The following is a 25,095-nucleotide window of genomic DNA, read 5'->3' as shown; positions in this document are numbered from 1 at the left end:
TAATATGCCCCCCCCCCCTCCCCCAAACGGGCATATACTCCCTCCCTGAGTGATTCTCCATCTGTTAAAATTTATTAGAATATGAACAGCGCGCCTGCGGCTGTACGAGGTCCCTGCCGCGCTCTGCCTAAAAACATTTTAAAATGAATTTAAAGCTTCAAAAAAAAAAGGTCTCTCTGTGTTTTACCAATAAATGTTTCAACGTGTGAAGTCTGAAGCGCCCTGCACGGTACGGACGCACGCATTACTTACTGCACTCTCCCTGGCTGACCACCCGGAGCTCCATCTGCTGTTTGCAGGACCGCACGTGCAGCTCACACTCGCTGTCGTAGGTGCTGCCGTCGCTGCCGCACACGGGCTGGTGGGAATCCACGCACTCCGACGCGCACACGCACTGGCCGCTCTGGGCGTCGCAGATCGCCCCGAAAGAGCAGTTGGCACAAGCCTCGTCTGGATGGAGGCAATAGAGGAGGGCGATTTACGTTTGCGTGACTTTGGTAGGACTTTTTTTGTTTTTTGTTTACGATGTATGAGATTTGTCCGTTAATCTGCAATCCCATTGCAGTGGATTGCATATTGATCATTCTTTTTCTCTTTGATAATCCCTCAAGATCAGTTTTGGCCTTGCATTGTTAATCGTATGAATGCTAATATTCAAAGGAAAGTACATCGCTATGGGCACAACATTCATTTGTATTCACTTATGTGGTCAACGTCTATCAAAGAAGACGCCACTGATGCACATGAGTAGCCCATTTGTTATTTACAGATGCACTGATCGCCTGTTATCTTACAATTTCCTGTGTATTAACATTCATAATGTCACCAGCAGCCATTAAACAATAAATGGGTAAAATGAGTTGTTGTCATTTCTTGACAAGCCGACAGCTGGTGTAGTGCTTAATGAGGCCGTGCTGCAGAGATGCAACGCTTCCATATCAGCGTACCGGCGCTTTCAGACTTGTTAGGAGTCCACCTGAGGGAGACTCAATTGACTTAAATGCTTTTGAAAAGGGAACACGGCTGCCCATCAAAAGGTGTCACGACTCAAATTCCTCGGGAAACTCTCCTCACAGACAGAATTCTACCTAGAAAACTGAAGTCCCCCAGCAGCACAATGAGCTCCATCACCAAAGAGCCTCGGAAGCACACAGGAACTACACTTTGTCGAGCTGAAAACAGCCGTCTGCCAGAAGGACGGCACCGTCCATCGGTCGGGACGTTACGAGAGAGCTGAAGCTGCGCCTGAGGAGAAAAGACCCGCGACAGCCTGAAAGCACGAAGGAAGCGATTCTCCGCTCTGATGAGACAGCGCTCGAACTCCTGAACCTGGATGCCGATCGCCACGTTGCCATACGTCCGCCTGCTGACTGCCGGACGCCGCACGTCGCCGCCCCTGATGGTTCCAGCCTGTCCGCTTATACGCACACTATTTTCTCCCGCCTCACCCGTGAACCAAATCGGGGTGTATGATATCTGCGAGTTCTCACCAAAAAGACAGCGAGCAGGCACTCGAAAACGCTCGGGGAGCTTTTGAAGCCTTCATATTAGTCGGAGGATTCACTTGGATCATCTCAGGAGAAATTGCCTGCCTCCGGAGTCTTTCCCTGAAGGTACCGACTGTTGCCACGCGGACAGAGGAGGAGGCGCGTCCACGGCAGGGCGAGCAGCGAGATGTGCTTTCCCTCTGACTCCAATTACATCGCATTAGCGCTGCTCGCCATCATCACTCAATTAGAGGCGGGCGAAAAAACGCCACTTATTTAGCGCTAATTGAGAGAAGCGAGGCCGGCCGCTGGAACCTCTCCACATTATTAATCTGCTTATTGCGCTTTAAGAGTTTCCTTCGTTTCTCCATCCGGCGCTGGCATCCTCTGCTTTTTTTGGGTTGACAAGTCTTATATGTGAAGTGGACGTGGCCACATACATATTCTACATTAGGAAGGTGACATATTTCCATGCAGTACATTAACATGATATGAGCCGCCATGAAACTATTAAACCGACTATTCGTCTGTGCAGAAAACCACAGCACGTTTGGGATTGGTCGCATGAATGCAAAACAGGCCTCAGCATAAGCGGCAGATCTCACCAATGCCGCTTGCAAATCCCTGCAGCCGCATTCCGCGACCTGCGGGTTGTTATTGCTGCATGTTAATGCTCACGCGGTTAGAGTTTCTTTCACAGTGTATCGCCGATGTGCGGGTATGTTCTTTTGGCTATGTATTTAAGGCTAATGATGCTAACGATCTCGGACTAAATCATATTCTTAAGAGATCCGATGTTGGTTCTTCTATCCCAACATTAAAAGTGTGTTTGCACCGGAGGTTTTGGCACAAAAAGACGAAGCTTAATTACAGCGAGGATTTTCTGTGCCAAAAATAGATGAACAGAGGATGTAAAAAATGGGGATTGCTGTGGACGTGGCTCTTCCAGGGTCGCGGGCAGCTATAAATCAGGAGGAGTTGGTGTCGAGTGTTGTGCTTTATCAGGCTTTGTGTTCCGATAGCAGCCTCGCTTCTTTATCTGCTGCAGCCCCCTCGCACCTGGCTCTCCACACTGCCTGATACTCCAGACAACACGCGCCGCCAAACACACCGGAAAAACAGCGAGGAGCAGGCGGAGAACCGTCTCCATTACCGGCTAATGTTAAGACGTCCACTCTCTGTCATCTCGCACTCAGTCATCGCCAAGTCTGTCATCACAAATGATGAGTTTTCAGTGGAAAATAGTTCATTAAGACTTTGCAAACCATGACAAACGTTAAGCCCAAAAGTCTGCTTATAACCTGGTAGCTGTCAGCTCATTTGAGTTTACTTTCATGTCGGCCAGTGCGAGAACCTCTCCAGCCTGAAAAATACACCCTAACACCACGTCTGAGATCAAAGTGAGATATCATAAGATATTCTCATACCACGGCCAATAAAATTGAATACCAACTGTATTCAAAGCACAAGCTCTCACATCGCACCTGCCTCCGGCCCATAATTCAGCTACACCGCAACGCGATTGGCTTCCTGATCAGAAGATTTGAGACGATAATCATCCGTTCATTCGCACCCATGTAGAAAATCAAACTAAAAGACCTTTTGTCGACGTGCCCTTGAAGACCCGGGACCCATAGTTGGGGACGGCTGACTGTTGTGTGTTTGGTGGCAGTGTTTGTGAGAGAAATAGGGGCAGGTTGCTATAAAATGTGGCCTTGGAAAGCACGGAGGATTGAGTCACAGCAGAGCGGAAAAAAACAAAAGACCCTCCAGCTCTGCAGCGTTTTGTTGATCTCCTCGCTGGGGAAAAACCACCTGAATGGCGGTGGAGGGGGGGGGGGGCCCGGGCAGAGTGCGAGCTCAGGATTAAGCAGAGAGAAGTAGGCTGGTTTGTGTTTTGAAGGCCTGTGAACATGCCTGGGTGATAACAACTCCCCCGCCGATGCCTGCCCGCCCGCTATAACCTCCTCGCTCGCTCTGCTCCTCCTCGCTGTGCTTACCTCCGTCTCCTCCCCTCCCTCAGTTCATCACTTCCCCCTCCCTCTTTACATCCCATGCTGACTGACCTATATTTCTCACTCAACTGTGTATATCACCTATGGGAGGGGGGGGGGGGGGGGGGGGGTCTTTTTTCTTAAATGTTTCCGGGGCCGCTGCTCTCATCTGTTCTGTAGAGCCGGATGAAATGCCCTTTCTTCGAGCTGAGGGGTCCATTAACCAAGCGCACCTCTCCCGGCCCGCCGTACAAGGTCGCCCGCCACTCATATGCAGGGGGAGGAGGGGGGGGGGGGGGGCGGTCTCCAAATAATAACAAATGTCACTCATATCGCTATTGGGTTGCACCTGAGCCTTACAGATAACTGCTACTGCTCCGGCCCGCAGGGAAGGAAATGAAATTATGGCCGGGCCCATTGAGACGCGGGTAAGCCACACACACACACACACACACACACACACACACACACACACACAGCAAAGAAAACAAGCCCAGACGTTTTCTATGGCGATACCTCTCTCTTCTTAAGCTATTGCGGCTCTAACCTGCCATCATGTTGAGTCTGAAAGCCATGAATCTGACAACGTACACATTGAAGTGCATTTGGAAGGGAATGTATGAACAGTGCAGACAAAAATGTTGCGTAAAAAACAACAAATGCCACGTATGATGCCAATTATCAGAGTAAACAAGCAAATGAACATGAATTAACTATCAGTTATTCTTTCATTGTTTGGGAGATGGATATGGCAGAAATGGAACGATACCTCCAACGGCGCCTGACGGCAGCGTGCGTTTGTCCGCCTCCTCCCTCCCCTTTTCTGCCCCAGTAACGTGTGTCGTATATTAGAGGCTGCGATGATTAGGTGAGATGATATCTGAAGTCAGTCCGTTGTTATGCTGCTGAACGAGGGCCCGTAAAGCTCCGCAAACAGCCCAGAAATAACACACATTATCACGGCCATCATTCCTCGGCCGGCTCGCGCCTGCCAAGCCGATGCCTCAGCGCTTTTATGGCACCGTCGCGCTGACGCAGGCCTGTTTTTTTCTCTGGGAGCCAAGAACCACGCTGGATAACATACAGGGCCCTCCGCTCCGCCTGCCCGCTTTCTAAAATAAAGACTATTCATTACCGCCGAGGGACCCGGGGGCCCGACGGACGCCGTCCACCTGCGCTGCGGCGGACCAAACGGCGCCCCCGTTCCATTTCCTGTTGGCGTTCATTTAGAGGGGCTGGGGGAGAGGGGGGCAGGCAAGGAGTTCCATGGGCGCAAAGTGAAACTGATTTGGTTTGTGTTGATCATTCAGCCAACTGTCCAGCTCATCCACAATAACAGTAACTAGGTCTTCAAAATATGCAGAAGAGAAAATCCATCGTGGTATAAAGAGCGAGTGAAGTAAGCAAAGTAAGTGGGGCCAAATTTTTATTTCTATCGTCCAATGTCACAAATCGCTAATTTGCCTCAGGGGGCTTCACTGTATACAACATGGCTCACCCTCTGTAGCCTTGCCTCGGATGAGAGAAACGTCCCCAAACAAACCCCCTCAATGGGGGATATAAGGTAACGGAAGCCAGCGAAGAACACTCAGTCACCGATTGGAGTCCACGGGAAAATTGGCCGTCCGAGATGGCATGAGGAAATCGAGAGCGATCACTAAGACGGCTCACCAAGCTGTAAAAATCTACAGATATTTGATACCACGCCAAGCTCTGCTGTCGCCGGTGTAATCGTGAGTGATGCTCGGACACAGCGAGGCAAAGCCAAGCGACTCATGCAGCCAATCAGCGTCACCGGCGCTCCGCAATCTCTTCCATCAGGGGTAAAGTGCGTCCCCACGCAAAGGTCAAATTGGACTCGTTCTGTTGGTATAGGCGGCTTGAAGAAGAGTAATAGACAAAGGATAAGAAAGATAGATCCATTAATCATTGTTTTGACTTTGTTGGAAATGAATAAAAAGCCCTGGGGGGTCACCGTGAATATAATTTCATACGTGCTAATTCTTAACGTCTGTAGATCAAAGTGTCGCCACTGGGCGACGCAGCAATATTAATTAATTTGGGCTTGATTGTATCGATTCCCTACCTGTGAGCTGTAATTTACACATTTCCAACCGAGTTCATGAGCGCCGGCTGAAGCGTAGCGTTGTGTAGCGTAATGCGCGTGCGGCTACTCACCACAGGGCCCTTTGTGTTGGATTTGAATGGCCCTCTGCAGGGCACAGCCCATCGCCCGCATCTCGCAGGGGCTGCCGTAGCTGTGGCCGTCGGAGCCGCACACGGGGTCGGAGGTCTGGGGGCACGCCTCGGGGCACTCGCACACCGGCTCGCCGTTCTTCACCACGCACACCGCCCCGTGATCGCACTCCTTGCCCAGGCAGGGGCTCGGTAGGCTGAGATCTGCAGGACGATGGAGAGCAAAGTTAGGGGCATGCGGGGGAGGGGTGGGGGGGCACTGATGGGGAGCGGGAGGAATATAAAGTAGAGGTTGGAGAGAGGTCTGGGGCTGGAGAGGGCAAAGGTCAAGGGGAGGTAAGTTAGAGCATAGCTTCACGGGGGGAACGGCAGGTTTGGTGTTAGAGACGGGCGATGTGATGTGGTGTGCAACGCGCTGCTCCGGACACACCTCTGCCTCCTCGGCTCCCTGAGTCATCTCCTCACGCACCCCGAGGCCTCCGCCGGACCCCGAGCGGCGCGAGGACGGCGGATGGAGACGCGGCCCACGAGCGCTATGGAGATGAAACGGCCCTCGAACAATGGTGACGCGGGCTCTTTTTTTTGGGGGGCGAGTAAACGGCTGGATTAATTGACGTTCCCACTGTGCCCCTTCAAAGGCCTCCATTTGCGTTTCAGCGAGAGTGTACTGACACGGAGGAGCGAGGACAACCGGGGGAGGAGAGGGAGGAAATGTAGAGACTGGAGAAGGAAACAGGCGAAGGGAAGAAAGAGCCCTCTGCTTAATAATTCACAAAAGGCAAGCTCCTGGGCAGAGGCAGATATGAAATGTGAACATCACAGAGCTTCAGTCGCTCCCTCTCCCGGTCCACCTCCAGCAGGACCGCATTAAAACGAGCACTGGGGTTGTGCACATACGAGTTTCGGTATTGGGTGGATGTGACCTGACTTGATCAGAAAACTACGCCCGCGAACCATCTTTTGATCCGCCCACCCGTCCCGACTCAATCAATTCCTTTTCGGCTTTATTAGATGAGAATGTTCCGTGGGCTTGTGAGACAGGGTGCTGCTTCAGGTAGGAAGAGCACGCGCTGCGCTACCGCGAGGAAGCCGCGGTGGTTTTTATTTGGGAGGCGCATCGCTCGGCTAAACGTGGTGTGTCTGCAGATTAGTGGAGAAAAGCATCAAATCATTTCTGATGAAAAGCGCTCAAAGAAGTGAATTAGCCCGAAACTTCTTCCTTTCCTCCGTCTACCTTTTATGTTGTGGCTTTGGGGAGGAGGGAGGCCGGGGGGGGGGGGGGGGGGGGCCTGCTGTCATGGAAACAGCGCTTTGTAACGACACCACCCTCGGCTCCGCCGTTATTGCGACCATTATGGGATCAGAAGGCATCACAGAGGGGCGACCGGTCTTGATTTGGAGCCCCGTGATTCACTTACCAGCTCCGAGGGGTAAAGCGTCAGCTGACTACACAGAAGGAGCCCGTTGGCTTGTTTTCGCCGGAATTGAGCCGATAGCCGCGAGAAGGATCAATGTGGCCTGAACATCTATCCGACTAAGTCGTTGTTGTCGTTCAATCCAGCGTTTTGATGCCAGCAGCAGCTGTTTCAAAGGAGCTTGGAGAAGCCGCATAAGCATGTCAGCTATTTGATGATGCTTAATTCGGTTACGGCTTCGGAAAACAATTGATACCCGTGATCTCTTTACAGTAAGCTTGTTTGTACGACCGTGGCCCCCCCCCCCCCATAAAGGTTCAAGGACAAGCTCCTAAGACACGACTGCAGCCACCGATAACGCCTCAGCCTCCCAAAGACAGAAAGACAATTCCCCTCCAAAACTATTTCTTCTATCATCCTCGTGTTTGTTTCTGCCCGCCACTGGAAAGGCGAGTGTTGGAAAAACACAAGACAAAACTCCCCCAGTGCAGAAATCTTATGACCCAGATAAAAAGCAGTTAAAAAGCTCTCTCTCCCTCTTAGATACGAGCAGAAGCTTTGAAACGGCAGCTTGTCACAGCGCTTGTGGGACGCCGCTCACTACCCCGCTTTTCAGCTCTTTTTTTGTTTGCCAAACACTGAGATACATCTTCCTCCTGCACGTATCGCTGCGCCTGCCAGCCGGGGTTCACAGAAATAATGATAATCCAAGAAAACGCTTTGTATTTCTTTCTACTGGAAAATTAGCTCGACAGTTGAGTGGGAACGTCTCTGGTGCCAAATACATGAATCAATGAGCGCGGCAGCCGAGACCTGGTGTCAGCGGCGGGGCAGGTGGGCTGTCAGTGGTCCGCCGTGGCAGAGGGGAGAAGTCAGGAGGGACAGTGGAATAAAAACACATGAATAATTCCTTCTGTTCAAGGATTGTGCTCCAGCAGAGTGCGGCCCGGCGGGGTGACACCGGGGGGGGGCGGCTTTGCACCTCGGTCGGCAGCCCCTGCCGCCTTCTAGATCCTTCTAGATTCTTTTTTTAGTAGGCGGGTGCGTCGCGGCGCCGCTTCGGGCCTCAGAAGGGGTTCACTTCACGTGTGTCAACTCGCTCCGGTCGGCTGCGGTTTTCAAAAACATTGAAAGAACGCGATCGCCGATCCGACGTGGTGACATTGGCTTGCCGCCCCCCCCAGCAACGCAGCTTATTTCCGTCTGCGCTCGGCTCATGCATGTGTTAACTAGACCGGCCCTCTCGGGTCCCTCTGCCTGTTTCCGAATGGCTCCCGGTATGATGCGGGGTGGAGTCTGCGCATCGGCGTGAGGCGGGGCAGTGGCCACCTGGCCCCCGTCGCAACGCGGGGCTCCGACGGGACACAAGCCCCGCCCACTGTGTCTCCTCACCTGCAGGGCCTCTGATCCGACTGCCTTTAGCTCGCGCTGAAAACATTCATGTATTCTATTAATCGAGGGAAAAGGAGGTGCAGAGAGAAAGGCTATATTAGCATAGAGCAAAGAGGCTTACCCGCGGGCCGTGTGTGTCTACCACTGAACAACTTATCACAGGCAGGGGATGGGGGGGGGGGGGGTGAGGGGGGTGAGGGGGGCGGTGTAGGCCTCTTTGTGCATTCAAAAATGGAAACAAGCACAAAAAGCGCGGGTGGGGGGGGGAGACAACAAAGACACGCCGCAATGCCTGATCTCGTGATGCGCATCTGCCAGAGGTGAGATGACGCCTAAACGGCGCCTTGATCAGACCGAGGCGCGCCGAGAGACGCCGCCGGGGGCAAACGTTCACACGCGCGGTGCGTCACCAGACCACGCCGGAGGTGAATGAGAGAGCGGTGAAAGTGGGACAGGACCAGCGCCGCAGTCGGCCCTGGCATCCTATTGACCCACATATCCTCGCCATGTCCCGCCGGCGAGACGCGTTAAGTGGACCGGCTGTCAAATGGGCTCCATTTGACTTGATTAGGAGGGAAACCAGCGCCGGTTGATCTCAGGCGGAATGTGTGAGTCCCATAAACTGCAGCCGCCAGAGATGCTCATCAAATGAACACGCAGATGATCAAATGTTGGACACAGATCCCCCCCCACACACACTCCCCCCCTTCCTCCCCCCCCCACCCCCCCCCCCCCGCCTTCGCAGAGCTCTTTGTCAACGACAAGGTGTCTGCCGCTGAGTGATGTCGTGTTAACCTCCGGAGGTGACAGGCGACACATTTCAAGTTGCACGCACTTCTGTGAGTTTTTCTGCGCTCACAGTCACGCACACACACACACACACACACACACACACACACACACACACACAGTTTCTGTCTGCAAATAGCTCATTTGTTCACTGCTAGTTTGCCTCTCACAGTGTGTACGCGCACGTGTGTGTGTGTGTTTTCTGCGTTTTTTTTTCAAAACTCTCCTTGTAACTACCAATTTAGAAACCCTCCATTTCCCATTGTACTAATGCCAGACATGAGGCCGGAACATCAACAGGCTCCTGGGAGGTGTGGTGAGCCACTTCACACTGCTGCTTACGCACTAAATATAGACTTAAAAGGGAGGAAAACAGTCTGGGCAGGAGGTACGCACGGAGCCAACATTAAAAAGTAATATGGAACATTAAACAAACTGTGGAAAGACCTTTTGAAATGTTTCTGTATAACTTTAGTGGAAGTCCATGTGTTGAAATCTCTTCCTTGTTTTCCCGTTTATGTTGAATTTTATGCTGTTAAATCAGTCGACTCTATCTCACATCTTGTTCCATTAACACACACACACACACACACACACAGGCGCAGTGGCTGAGCTGCGTCCTTTCCACACAGCATCACAAGGCAGCTTCAAATTTCTCATCATGCAACCGCAGGCGGTACATCCCGAGGCCGAGCAAAAGCGCACCCAGCAGAGTGGATTAAACACAGGTACAATGAGGAGCTGAGGGCCCTCGAGGCGGTTCGATCATTATTGGCGAAAGCACGGCAGAGAGGCGGCCCACCGTCTGTGTCTTTGCTGCCGAATGCATCCGCATGTCACAAAATCCGGGTTGTTGAGCCTCTACAAAGGCCTACCGTCGTTTCCTGTTGACCCCCCAGTGAAGATAAACTACAAACTGAACAATGTTCCGGTTGGACAAACGCACATAGAAACAAAGAAGTCAGCTGTATTGTAGACAAATAAGCAACAACGAAAGCATCAGGGTGCCGGTGTCGCTCCATTGTTCGGTCCTCTAAATATATAAATGCGACAACACAGACGCTGCGTGCACACTACTCTTCTGTTACCTTGCTGCACATTTGGGATGTTGATTGTTTTGCTTTTTGACCGACTAGGCTGAAATAATGTCAACAATTTCCGTGTGTGTGTGTATGTGTGTAGTGGCCGGACGCGGTGATGGAAGTGATGGAAACTAACGCAATCATAAAAAACGGAAATAAAGTCCGGAGCACTTTTCTTTATTCAGCGCGTGAGTAAGCGGCCGTGTGACCTCATCTGCTCCTCTGGTGATGTCACACCAGGCGTCACTCCAAGGCTCTCGTCCTGGAAGCCGACTCGGCTTCGTTCTGAGCGAATCGGCCACCGGCTCTCGTGTTCTCGGACTACTCGGAGAGATTTGTGACTCCGCCCTGCGTGCGAGATGATGCCAAGCGGTGACCCTCGATCCCCAAATTGATGAGCTTCAGATATCAATCAAATGTCAAATGTCAAATCTCTGTGGCAGGACTGCAGCCGGGCCTCTATGGAGGCGTGCGGTTTGTTGCATGACCGTTCCTTGTGGTGGCGAGCACAGGATGGGGGGCATGGAAGGGGGGGGGGGGGGCGGCTTGACATTAAGGGCGCTGTCACCCACATGAAAAGAGATTTACGACGCCGGCAAAACTGGAGAATTTCATCCGTTTGACAGCTGGCAGGGTGATCAATCAACGCCAGCCTGCCGCGCCGCTCAACCAATGAGACGAGGGGCGGAGATCGTTATTTATCAAATAATGAGAATTTATCAAACTCTTTTTTTCCCCACTCCTCCAGACGACTGGAGCTTTGTCTGAGGCCTCCAAAGCGCCGCTCCCCGTCCTCTGGCGCCGCCGGCGAGCACGAGCACGACGGAGTGCGTCGCGCGCTGTGGATCGATCCCAGACGAGGAGGACACGGGGACACACTTTGCATGCAGCCCTTGTGTGCGTTCTGTGTATCTTAAGTCCTTTGTGCAGCGAGAGGCATTATGTAACGACCAACACAGCAGTGGGACACAAAGGGAGACGGAGACAGGAAGTTCTGACGCGCGCACACAGACGCACGCGCCCGTTTCCCGCGCATCATCCGCCCGACTGAGCCAACGGTCTCTGTGGGCACCTGCGCTTGCCTCTTTGCATGGTTAATTTAAACGGGGGCGGCGTTCTGTTTGGAAAAAAAAAATCTATGCAAATGTCACAGAAACTGCATTAAAGAAACATACGAGCAGTCAGTGACGGCAGCGATGTGAGGGGGGGGGGGGGGGGGGAGGGGCTTAATGCTGAGGCGCCACTCGCCGGAAATAATGAAACGGGGCGAAACGCACAAGAGCTCTCGCACTGCCGTTTCCCACCACTTAATGCGCGCACAGCTCAGAGGGACAAGCGATGCTAATGAGCGGCGCAGCGCCCTGATGCCGGCGACTGGAGATAACTATTCAGCTCCAACCCCCCCCCCCGCCCCGGTGGGGGTCGACAGGGGTTATCGGCGGCACCGGTGAAGACGCGGAAGAAGACGGGGGCGATCAAATCAGAGGCACTTGGGTGAAATCTGCTGTAACGTCAGGCCTTGGAATACAAATGTAGATTGAATACACGCTTTTACTAGTGGATCCAACAAGGAAGTGCACCCGAGTCAAACATGTGGACGAGCCACAAGCATATTTTTCAAAAAAGTATCCATCAGCTGAAAGGGGAATTCTTTCAAAATCATACATTTATACAGGAAGAAACAGTGAGCGTAGAGAACAGCGGCTCACAGAGAGATGCTTATCGATATGCGCTTTTAATTTGGATTGAAATGCAAATCGACAAATGCGTCTCTAGACTCAAAGGCTGATCTCTTATTGAATCTTTTATCTCTCCTCATTCATCTTTTATCGGCATGAAAAAGGGTAAACTATGTTTCAACACATTCAGGCTTATTGGTGTCCTGGATTACATCCAGTGACTCGATTTTTAAGCGGTAAAAAACACACATTTTTTAAAAATATCTGCACGAGGTATCTATGAGATTGCTGAGCGCAGGAAGGCAGTTGATTAGTTTTACTCCCAATTCTCATCCCATTTAAATGTGCATTCATTGAATTCTAATGCTAACTGCCTTTAGATCCTCTCAGGCAACCAGGTAAAAGCTAAACGTTATTTTAAAACTTAATCTAAACCTATGAGGATGAAGCCTGCGCCGTCCAACTCTGACCCTTCGGTGCTCAGGGACGGATTCATTGGCGGTGGATTCATCCTGCGAGCTTTCATGAGCCGACGGAGCGCGGGAGAGTTCGGGAGGCATGCTGCTGCGTGCAGACAGGAAGGAGTCACAGGTGAGCAGAGGCGGTGGCAGGTAGGCAGGGACAGGGACGCAGAGAGCAGGGAGACGGGAAGACATCTCCAACCTCACGGGTCACATCCTTGCAGGAGGGCAAACAGAAGGAAAGGACAAGAGACGGGTGTACAAGACCCCCTGCTGTCGGGTTCTTTTTGGAGCGAGGCGGAAGGGCTTCACCCATCACAGTCCACCTGATGAGGTCGCCCGCCGGGTGACCCCACTTTTCCACCTGCCGCCGGCAGACGGCCAGGAAGACGACCAGGTGGACAGAGACAGACAGACAGACAGACAGACTGATTGACGCACTGAAACAAGAAAGAAAGCTTTTTTTTTATAAATATATGTATATATCATATACAAGAAAAAGCAACACACGGGAGACAAAAAGACAGAAGAAAGGGGACGGGGGAGACACACGGAGAACACATGGGAGGACGGAGAGCGGATGGAGGAGGAGAGTGTGTGTGTGAATGGAGGGATGGAGCGTGACGGGCATGAGGAGATGGATGGGAGGTGAAGGCACGTTTTTTTTATGAGCAAGGCACACGGGAGTGCAGTCTGTTCCAGTTACACCCCCCCCTCCCTCCCGTCCCTCCCGCCCCTCCCGTCCCCTCCAGAGAGCATCAACGGGACCATTTCAACACAGACACACATACAGTATCCCTGAAAGACAGAGAAGGACAAACACACATTGAATACACGTTTAAAAGGCAGAGAGACGGGGGGACGGAGAGAGGGGGACAGGTCCCCCCCCCCCCCCCCCTCGTCCTCCGGATGCACTCACCACAGGGCCCCGGGTGCTTGACGGCGATGAGGAGCCGGCCCAGGCACTCCGCCCTGCGCCGGGCGCAGTCGTTGGTGTAGGTGCGGCCGTCCTTGCCGCACACGGGCTTGTAGGTGCCGTCGCACTCGATGGGGTCGCAGGAGCAGCGGGCGCTCTGCTGCTCCACCACGCACACGCCGTTGAAGGGGCACGCCGCCTGACAGCGCTCTGGAGGACAAACGGGGAGAGACGGAGCGAGTGGGTGTCCCGCCTCAGGGGTCAGCTGAGCGTAGAGCCCAATCGGCCCTCCGCCGGCTTTGCTTTTCCGCACTGCTGTTCTGCAGGTCTGTGCTCCAATGCGGCAGCCGTCCGCCTAAACACATGTTTATTTGCAGCAGCGCTCCGCTGACACGTTCGTGACAGCGCGACTGACTGACCCCAATAAAGGAAAAGGACCTCAGCATGCATGAAAGACTGAAGCGAAGAGGGGAACGGATTCTCCCTCCTGCCGCGCGGCGCTTTCAGGTCCAACCGCAGGAAAATTAATCCGTTTTCTTTCAGAGGATAATTACATGTTAGGGTGGACAGAGGCCACTTTCAGCGCGTGTAAAAAGCTTTTCTTTCCACGGAGGTGAAACCGTTGGCAGAAATACTCTTTAACAGCTCAACGGAAAATGATTATATGTTGTGTTAATTGAGTGCTTTTACAATAAGTAGTTATTCTAAGAAGAATCTGAGGGACTGCCCACGCCTATTTAAAACTGAATACAAATCTATTGAGTCGCATTTAAATAGCGGGAATCCGGATAACAAACGTAAGACCAGGCGGGTGAAATTCAGAGCCGAACAGATCAGCCGGCGTCCTGCAGGTATATAAGTCCGGATACAAACAGAACGTCCTTTTATTTCAGAGAACACAAGGTGAAAATAAGAGAGTACCTTTGTTTACCTCGGAACACCATTCATGCTTTGTGCGCTGAATTATCTTCACAGAGTAAGTTACTGTTACCAAACCAGAAAATGGTTGAAAATACGAAGACTTCATTAAAATACTGCGGCTTCAGTTTTTGTTCAGGGTCTTTTAATTACGATTTTACTTCCACCGTAACTTTTATGAAGTTTATGACATTTTAACAGCACTGTGATTGGTTGCTAATGTTCTCTTATGATGTAACCTAACAACTGACTGGAGATCCAATCCAACACAATCATTTAAAGTTCCCAACTAACTTTAATGAAACTGAGGAACTCAAACTTAAAATATATTATTTTACGGGTCAAGTTAGACTCATATAAACTATTATATCACATTTTGATTCACTAAGCAGAACTCCACTGTGGAAATTAAGAAAAAAGAACACTAGTAATGCGAAATGGCGAATTTGCCATTGAAGTGAGAAAATCCAATTTGAAGCGTTCCCGCTCTGTTCTGGAGGCGCTCGCTAGGCTTCGAATTTATTTAATTCCTGATCAGGGGGATCCAATTTGTACAGCAATTCGATTCCTTCCTCTCCTTTCTGTAGGAGCCCGTCATGCCACACTTAATTAGGACGCTGCTGTATCTCAGTGCGAGGGCCACGAGGATGTGCAAAGTCGAAATGGCCGCTTTCATTAGTTACCAATTTGCAATTTGCTGAGGGTTATGATTTCACGGATCTCTGTTTCAAATTGAATCATTCTTTCATTTGGAAAAAAAGAAAAAAAAAACAGCAGAAGAAAGAACGGGGGGGGTAAAAAAGGGAAAAGACAAAAAGCCTTCATCCGATTGCTCGCACACCCGCTGACTGACGCGCAAACACGGAGCCGAAGCGTCAGGCGGGACAATCGGATTTCCTCCGATGGCTATCGGATGTGAAGTAGGAGCGGACGGCTCCGTGTTGACTCGGGCTTGAACCCCCTGTTCTAACGGCACAGATAACAGCGCCACAGGCTCTTATCGGACTGGAGGATATACAGTGCAGACCCCGGAGAGTTGACCTCCGTGCCACGCACGATGGCAGCTGAGTGTGGCCCTTACCCAGCCGTTTGCACGGCCCCGCGTGGATCTTCCTCAGCTTGACGCCTTTCTGCAATGCCGTTGCCTCCAGGGCGCAGGCGCTGCTGTAGGTCTGCCCGTCGCTGGCGCACAGAGGCTCGTTCCCCGGGGGGCACATCTCCGGGGGCCGGAAGACGATGGTCTGGCGGGTGAGAGCCCCCACCCGGCACATCGTGTTCAGGTTGTTTTCGCTCTCTTTGCACGGGTCTGTGGAGACACAGCAGCCTTTCAAGATATATACTTATCACGAGGGGGTCAGAACCCGGTCGGGTTTAAATAAACAATGATAAACCTGGGATGTTTTTCTGACCAAAAACGCATCCCAGCATCGGTTGGATTTACCGGACATTTGTTTGTCTGGTAAATCCGGAGGGAATAGGAGAGCGGAGGAGAAAGGAGAAGACAAAAACAAAGAGGAGACACGATTCTGCTTCACTGTTCCTCCACAGACGTCATCAGCTGCTCGGACTGAGACCTCGGATGAGAAAGCGGATGGAGAGACAGTCGGTTTGATTTGCCGCCTGGCACCTCCCTCCTTCCAGGCGCTGAGCGTTCGGTCTGGCACGCTCGGGGCGCATCGCTCCGTGATCATAATGGAATTGGTTTGTTGTGGATGTGTGGGGAGGTTGAGTGAGGGGGGGGGACAGAATCTGGAGCTTCATCCTGCCCGCCACGCTTTCAGCATGTGGGAAGACAAAGGATTTATGTCTCACCGTGACGTACAAAATCACTGCCAAGCGGCCGCCGAGTCATTCACAGCACGCTGAGGATGAAACACCTTGTCCCGGACAGGAGGACAGACAGACGAGAGTTTCCTCCGGCAGGATTACAAAGTGGGAACAACAGGAAAGAGGGAGGAAGCGCCCTGGGTGCAAAGACTCGAGGTGGGGGGGGGGGGGGGGGGGGGTATCGTAATGCATGCAGTGTCTCTGAGTAACGCAGCGCCTCAGCCGAAAGACCATTACCTCCCATTAAGTGAGAAGAAGTGCTCCTGGGATCCATGCTCTCCTCCAGCAGTCGGGTAGTTCTAAGAGGAACGACCTGTTTGCTGTAAAAACTACCAGCGCAGATAAATCCACTCCATTTTTCTGGCAACCTGAAATAGCCTCTATAAGGTGAAACGGCTGCAGGAAGATTTAGAGGACCATCAGGGTCGACCCGTCAACCCCACCCGTCTCAGCCCTCCCCGGGGATGATGGGGCAAGTAGGGTCACTTTGGCCGACTCAGGCTGGATTTATTCGGCCCAACCTCCGCCCCCCCCCCGCGGGGCTGAACGTCCATCTCTTTTACCCCACCCCTCTGCTCCGTCTCCTGGAGGCTCAGAGACGGAGCTTTTTTTTCTGCTCTGCATTCTTTCCCTCATCTGGCTCAAAACCGACAAACACAAAAAACTCAAATGTTGAACGCCTTGGGAGTAAACAACTATCGCCGGATGATAACGAGGACGAGCCACAAAGAAAAAAAAAAAAAGAGAAAGCCTGGGCCTGATGAAAACAACCGCTCTGAAGACCCACTTAGAGAAAACAACAATGGCACGGCAGGAGTACCTGTGTGAGGCGAGGCAACAGGAATGAGAGATGAGAATTAGCAGAGGCGCGCCGTGAGCAACTCGAAACAACAAACGCCAGCGGTAGTAAACCGAGCGAAGGGAAGAAAGCAAAAGAGAGCAGAGGAGAAGGAAACTCACCGCAGGACCCCGGGTACTGCACCCGTATGTTCTTCTGGTTCTTGCAGGCGTGCCGGTGGAGCAGGCACTCGTTGCGGTAGTCCTCTCCGTCGCTGCCGCACACCGTCTGCTCGCGCTTGCCCTCGCAGCTCAGGGGGCACATGCATTTCGCCGACAGGCCGTCCGACGACTGGATGCAGGTGCTGCCGTAGCTGCAGGCCACGTCGGTGCAGGGGTCCTTGAGAGCTGCAGGGGGGGGGGGGGACATGAAAACAAGGTTTGGTCAAAAAGCAGAGGGGTTACCTCATTGACGAACGCACTACTGCACACCTCGGATGACAGGCCTGTTCTTATTTAATTGGCTTCTGGGGACCTTTTATGGAAGCGTGGCACAGTTATTCCGGCATTTGAAGAGCCGGTCGACCCCCCCGGGTGAGGAACGCGCTGCCACAGCTGTCTCGTGGCACAAACAGGTTGCATTTCATTTCGCGGCGCGGCACCAATTGATTTCCGGAGCAGAGCGCTCGCAACCTGTTCTCCATTGAGATGCTCAAGCCTGCTTTAATCGACTGGGCTTAAAAGCGACCCGGTGAATATTTACCTTTCCACAAATGACACCGGGAGGAAGACAGGGAGAGAGAGAGAGAGGCGGGGAGGGGGTTGGGAGAGTTATTCCTCCCCCTGAGGACTTTGTTTTCCACTCTAATTAAACAGCGTGCCACTGCGATGGTTGGACAGGCAGCAACTCAGTCTGTGTTCGGGGGGGCGGGGGGGTGGTGTTTCCACGTGCACGACAAACGAAGGCGGCCGCGAGATTAGAATCGCTGTCATCCGGCTGCACGATGCATATTTATGAGCGTCGCGGGCAAACGCGCTCTCCTGCGGGAGCGGCGGCGGCCTTCTCATTTCCTAAGCTCGCCACTTTTAGTATAAATATTTACCCGTGTCTGATATCATCCCCTCTTTTGTCACAGCCGCCATGAACGGATTTAATTTAAGTAGGGAGTGCATCTTTATGCCGAATGGTGAATTCCTCGCTGCGCGGTTCGTTTCGGCCCGGCGCCGGATTGCAGAGATGTATTATGGATGTGTGAGGAGACAGGAGCGCCGCGAGGAGTCCTCTTGATCAAAGGATACACCCCCCCTCCTCCCATCCCCACCGCCCACGCACTTTTCCCGCTCCCCACCGTCAAGTCTTTTTGAGGTTTGGTTCGGGAGACTCGTTAGCGAAGACTTTTCATATTGCCGCTGTGTTGCAGCGGGAACTGACTCCAGACCCAATTTATGACAAAGACACTTCAGAATAAAACGTACAAATTAAAGCTCTAGCCAAGGCGGCGTGGTGGGAAACGACTCTCTGAAATCATAAGCCCTTGTGAGCCACGGACGCTGGTTTAATGGCGGCTTAATGTGACACGAGACCCTCTAATTTCAGCCAAATCACATGAACAATGCGGAACTGATGGCCGCGTGGGACACGGCGCTGCGCAATGACCTTGTTGTACCTGCCGGAGCAGGTGAAAGGTCGTCTGAAATCAGCAAATACAGTTTCAAACCCGACAGACTCTTTAACATCTAGAAAAGCACTTTTTGGACGTGACCTTTTGGCCTCACTGTTTTCATGCACCGTCTTCTTTTCTGAGCTGCTGCCGTTTGCCGTAAAATGGCGGGTTGTTAAGGTGTGAGGGAGGAGGAAGAGGAGGGAGGAGGAACTGGAGGGAGGAGCCCGGCGATCCCCTTCACCTGCAGAGGGGGCAGGGTGGGTGCATCGTCCTTGCACCTCTTGATCTCATTAAATATAAGCCTCCTCTCTCTGGCCGAGGGGTGGGGGGCAACGGGGAGGAGAACAGGAGCCGTGGTAGAATCAGACGGAGGGGTGGGGGCTCCTGATCTGAATGCTAACGGGGGGCCGGTTGGGAGACGAAGCGCGGCCTGGTTGGAGCGTCAGCGCTCTTCTCAGACCTCAGACAAGCAGGCAAATTGCCGGGGCGAATGTGATCGGTGTAACAAGCCCCCGAAGAAGAGAAAAAAAGGAAAAGAAAAAAGAAACGTGCTTATATATATATATTATATTCTCACTGATATTTCCTCATTATTATAATGTGAAAGGTGCCACAATAAAAGGGAGCGAGAGTCGACAAAGTCAGCAGCGCTGGCGTCGCAAAATTAGATCCTCGCTGCCAATTAGGTCCGTGTCCCTCTCTGGAGTGAAGCTCAGCGAGCTTTAGACGGCAAAGATAATGAGGGATTGGTTAAAATATGAAATAAAAAGGAAGATACGGATACACAGAAATAAAGATGCAACGTGACACTGAAGCAATTCCAGCGCAAACAACACCTCAAGCATGCGATGAGGGATGGACGGACTCCAATTCACGTATATCACGTAATACATCTGCGTGTTCGCTCACGCCGACCCATTTACATGCGACTGGCTCTCGAGAATCTGCTGCTGCGAGGAGAGATGGGCGACGTCTGCCTGTAAGTTAGGCCGGGGGGGGGGGGTTGGTTGGAAGGTGGGGGATTACGGTGTTCATCCCTCCCCCGGGCGTACCAGCAGACAGCCCAGGCAGGTGGGGGAGCTCTGCTTCCCTCTGATCCACTGTGCTGCCGGCGCCACGCCGGCTCTACCTGGCGCCCCGCCGCCACGGCACGGCCGCCGCCCAGATATGTGCGTGTGTGTGCGTGTGCAGATTGTGTCAGCACACATATATGCCTAAGCACGTTTGCAGGCAGCCGTGGAGTGCAGATAAGTGTGCAACTGATGCGTGTGCATCTGCGAGTGCATGCACATGTGTGTGTGTGTGTGTGTGTGTGTGTGTGTGTGTGTGTGTGTGTGCGTTAGCTTCCCGTTGTGCTGGTAGTGATAAGGGTGGGAGCAAAGCTTTAGAGCTAATCAAACGCAATGATGCGATGTGGGGGCCCTGTGTTCTAATCAAGAACCCCCCCCCCCCCCCCCCCACGCCGCCCGCCATCTCCCATCAGAGAGAGGAAAGTAGCAACGAGGAGGCAGAGTTAATGCTGCAAGAGAGAATCAAACATTCAGACATTAAAAGTGAGCGAATAATTAAACATCAGTGAAAACAGCAGTACGCTCATTTGCCTTTTGGTGTAGAAGTGATGCGTCTCCCTGTTCCTGTCCTTTCTATGCTAAGCTAGGCTTAACACCTGACTCCATCCTCCGAGCTCCGCTAATCAGTGTTTACCAGGCGTGACAGCGATGCTCGTATTGTTTTCAGCGTGTGTGTGTGTGTGTGTGTGTGTCCTCAGAGCACGACGGGGCCCTGAGTCACATCCTGTATCAGGGAACTTATGCAGAAGAGGTTTAAAGTACTGGTGTTAAAATGTCTCGTGTGTAAGAAGCAGTCACTAATCATTACAGGTGTGTGGTCCAGATCACATGGCTAAGTCAAACACACACACGCATGCATTACAATACGTATGCTACACAAGATATCCAACTGATTAAATAATGAATACAATTAAAAGCATGCCGTAGAGCATTGAACAGCAGGCCTGCTTTTTAATGAACTTTATTACAACGGCCGTATGCACAAACAGCTCAACTTAAACCTAAATGAAGCTATCAAAGCTGCTGAAGTGCGTTGTTTAATGTGTGCTTTGTATTTACTATGTTATTGCATTGTCTTCTGTGTGTGTGTGTGATATCTGTGGGAAGTAGACGTGGTATATGCAGTATGCACTTAATGAAAATCTGAGTAAATATGGGGATGGGGGTACAAGGGGACAACCAAGTGAGGAAAGGCTTAGAGTTGAGGGAAGTGTGCAGAAGCGAGATAAGGGAGGAGGGTCAGAAAGGGAGCAGGAGAAAGGCAGCAAGGAACGGTCAGAGGAAATAAACAAGATTAACGGACGAGATCAATGCAGACCAAGATCCAAGAATCTCAATATGGATGAGAATGGGCAGGCAGATATCTAAACCAAGCGATGAGGAGCAGGAGGCCAAAGGATTAACAGTCCTGCACACCTCTCCGACACACACACACACCCTTCACTTTCTCTTCTGCGGGGGCCAATGGCTTGAAGATGATTCCGTGTGTTTGATGTAGTTCTTCAAAGAGCTCCATTGAGCTGCAGACGTTGCGCTCTTTGACGCGCTTTGCTGTTTTACCCTTGAGAGTGGAAAATGAACCACAACGGGGGAAAAAAAAAGAAGCTCTCATCATAAACCGGTGGCCACACTCACGGCAAAGTAGTGTTGTGTGAGCTGGGGAGAGTGCGGGATGCGGGCAAAGCAGAAGGTTCAAAAAGAAAAAAAAAACTTAAGGGGACAAAGAACGCTGACATTCAGTTCTGCACTTTCTGATAAACGTTGAAGGGAAATCTAAACGACAGATGATAACGCACTCAAACGTCGCGATGCTCTAAGGGTTCGTGATTCCAAAACAGACCGTTTTTAACAGCGGCTGTCATTTCGCCGCGGCGGATCTCTCGCGCTTTTAAAAGGTGCAGCGAAGCGCAGGTGGGGCGCAGCAAATTCGCAATGCCTTCACAGGGTTCCATTTATTCTGCTGAGTGACAGCGAGAAGGCAGGACGGGATTAAGTTGTCTGGATGTGGCATTTATGACAAACACAGATAGAGACGAGCAGCTGTTTGCAGGTGCGGAGGGGACACTTAAGTTAAGCATCAGCGAGTATTGGAACACGCGCCTTGTGAATATCACTTGTGTTCTAAATAAAACTGTATCCATAAAAACACAATGGGACCGTCAATCTATTCTTGCCCCTCACAGTTGGCATGAGACTGAGGCCAGAAGGCTTTTCCTGTCTGTTTGTGATATTGGGCTACAAAATAAAGGCAATTCCTCTACTTGTTTTTTGAAATGTAAAATAATGTGTGTGTGTGTGTGTGTGTGTGTGTGTGTGTGTGTGTGTGTGCATATATAATCAGTCCAGGACTCTGACCTGTAACCAAGTCCTCTCAATACAGTGAAAGATGAGTAGACACAAGCTAATGGACCGACTATTTACTTTCGCTAACATGTACTTTTCTCTATTTGGTTTCCCCTTGCAAATAGAAACCTGGCAGTGGAGGCAGGATTCTCAGCTAATTGCCATAGCAACGCCACCCAAAATACTGTAGTGACATCATCGTCACTAATGCGGAGAAACGTCTGCACTCCGTTGGCTATTTCAGCAGCCATCTTCACAACAAAGCTAAAACATGGAGGCTTTCTAAAGGATGTCTTGGATCGGACAAGTAACGACTTTACAAGCTTATTTAACGGAGCAAAATGTGGCGAGTGCAGTCAGAGCTGCTATTAACTGCTTGTTTGTTTGTGTCTTCAGGGCCGGGATCCCCGATGATCAATAATGCATTCATTGTATTCATTCATATATTGTCGGGCTCTACACCAGCCAACTCTTGATATGAAACTCCTTACAACCAATTAGCCCATTTATACCACATCTGCAGTTGATTGTTTGAATCTTTTCGTCAGTGATACTTCACTGAACGCAACAGGACAAATTACTTTATCATAGTTTTAAAAACCTGAATGAATCCAAGGTGCCAAAACACCTTCGCAACCACAAAGGGAGGAAGGTAGAGAAAGGCTGAAACCGATCCGCTGGCATCAGAGAGACACTATGGATTCAGAACGCCATCTTCGCCCCAGAGAGAGAGGCCACTGAGGGGCGCATATGCCACACGTTTCCTTTCATTGGATCCTGATTAACGAGGCCCGGTGGTGGTGGGGAGCCACAATCAGCCCTGATGTGCGGCGAAGCTTATCGTGCTTGGCCTTTGCCATGGACATTTGCTAATGACTGACGGCCGCTGGGCACAGTATGCCGGTGAGAGCTGCTGAAGAGGTTGGTTACAGAAGGCGTGGGACCTCCACACTAACACGCCGTGGACACTGTGTGGACCAACGTGCACAAAGACTTTAAGCCCGATGAGCGTCTCCGGTGTTTGGTGGTTGTGCGCGATGCGTATGTGCGTCCAGAGCTAACCGGGCTACTGCTGCGTACGTTGGCCTAACACCTTTTGTGCTCATTTATGAGCTGTGTGCAAAAGGACCCCTCGTGGCTGCAGAAACCCATACTTTTCTATGACATGATTTATGGTAAAACTATGTTATGGACTGTTTTCTAGCATCTTTAACCGCAGACTCGTTAATACTCTACTCCAGCAGGAAGGCGGGCCAATGGGTTCAAGCTCTGATTTGCATGTGTGTATGACCGACACACTCAACGGAGATCTGTACTCCGCTGAGCGGCCGCGTTCTCTCTCTGCCCCCCAGTCCCTTATAATTAAATGTGGCACTGCATTTCACTTAAACGGCACTACAGCCACAGCCACTTCCTTTGAGCCGTCCCTGCAGTCAGCCGCCCTAAAGTCACTGGTTCCCGACCACAAAGTGATTTCTTCTAAACAAAATTAATTGGGTTTTTCTCTATGAACCGCCATGAATGCGGCGGCGGCTCACAGGTCAAACAGCAGCTGGTGACCTGGCCATGAATGTGCAGGAGCCAGTCGGACTTTGTCACCAACGTTTTCAGTGTTTGTTTGTCCTGCAATGAACTGAAGCAACAGCAGCAACAGCAAAAAGAACCTCGTCGACACAAAAAGCCCAAAGAAGATTGCTCCTCATGAGCAAATTTAGAAATAACGAATTAATGAGGGCTTGGCAGCAAAGATTGAGTCAGTAATTGAAAAAATAACACAGTTCCAACGGATTGCAATTTAAAAACGAGAAGCAAAAATGAAAATGCTGTTCATTTGCTTCTGTCTCTCTCTCACATTTACAATCAGATAAACTCTTCAAACTGCCCATTTCAACCACACAATGTACGGTAAGACGCATTTTAACACAAAAACAATTAACGTTAGGATATTTTGATACGCCTCTATGGGGAAAAACAAAAACAGAACGCTGCAAGAGCAGCAAGTGCAAATAGTTGATAAGAATAACTCGCATTGATTCCCTTCCTTTTCCTTTTCAGGCAATTATCAAGACTGCAGGCGGGCGCGCTGTTTTTGTGTTTCTCTCATTCTAATTGTGAAGGAAATTGTTTGATCCAGGGTGGAAAACGCAATCAGGGAGACATGAAGGTACATCGGCGCGTCCCCACTCACCGTGGAATGAGGTGAATGCGAGTGTGGTAAACAGTAAACAAATTAGCATTCACTTTGTGGAGAAAGTGAGTCATGTGACTGACTAATGAAACCGTGAAACAGATCCATAGGTTCCACGGACCGACAGCAGTCGACTGGCGTCTTGCTTGTGTGAGTCCCCCGACAAAAAGGACATAAGGAGACGCGAGAGAGAGGAAGTCCTCACAAGCGGCGATGCTCGGCACAACAAACCCCCCCCCGAGCCCCCGAGGCTCGACTTTATGAGCTTGGTCCCCTGAGGAATGGCCAATTTTATGAGATTTTTGTCAGCGGATTGGGAAAAAAAAGTTCCCTCTCCACCTATTTTCTCCTTCGTTCTGCTGGGTTGCTTCCAACTTCCACTCACTTGACCACATTTCCAAGCAAACGCTGTCTCTCTCATTAGATCTATGGACGCCGACGACACGCCGGACTCCCGGTGCTGCCGAGCTGGATCGATGGCCGCTGCAGCGCCTCCTCTTGGCCATGAGATGCGAGGCTGAACACACTCGGCCACGTCCACGCAGCGGCTACCGGTGGCTGCCCGCATCCAGTTCAAAACACTGGTGCTCACAGTGTATCGGGTCCAGCTTACATCCAGGACACGGTCAAACCCGACATCCCAACCCGCACTCTCCGCTCTGCATCTGCAAAACTACTCGTCCCTCCCTCACTGAGAGAAAAACACTCGACTAGATCACGACTCTTCGCTGTCCTTGCTTTCGAAATGGTGGAACGAGCTCTCTGAAGACACCAGGACCGCAGAGAGCCTTCACATCTTCCGCCGCAAACTAAAGACACACCTCTTCAGACTCTACCTCCACTAAAGACTAATTGTAGCACTTAAATTGTACTTGTAACGTCACTCATCTATAGCAA

General features: G+C 51.3%; 1 protein-coding gene across 8 annotated transcripts in view; it reads right to left on the bottom strand.

The window, feature by feature from the left end:
• The window catches only part of agrn (agrin), a 186,194-nt gene that overhangs the window by 49,797 nt on the left and 111,302 nt on the right, over window positions 1–25,095 (bottom strand). For all 8 annotated transcript variants that reach the window (XM_078085420.1, XM_078085414.1, XM_078085426.1 and 5 more), the window contains 5 exons: window positions 17,117–17,341; window positions 15,411–15,635; window positions 13,415–13,621; window positions 5,660–5,881; window positions 253–450 (listed from right to left, as the gene is read on the bottom strand). In XM_078085420.1, the coding sequence (XP_077941546.1) occupies window positions 253–450; window positions 5,660–5,881; window positions 13,415–13,621; window positions 15,411–15,635; window positions 17,117–17,341 (1,077 nt within the window). The remainder of the gene's footprint in view (window positions 1–252; window positions 451–5,659; window positions 5,882–13,414; window positions 13,622–15,410; window positions 15,636–17,116; window positions 17,342–25,095) is intronic.

Source organism: Gasterosteus aculeatus, chromosome 2 (assembly GCF_964276395.1).
Source record: "Gasterosteus aculeatus chromosome 2, fGasAcu3.hap1.1, whole genome shotgun sequence".
Lineage (NCBI taxonomy): Eukaryota > Metazoa > Chordata > Actinopteri > Perciformes > Gasterosteidae > Gasterosteus > Gasterosteus aculeatus.
The sequence above is the reverse complement of the archived record's forward strand: the minus strand, read 5'-3'. Positions and strand labels throughout refer to the sequence as shown.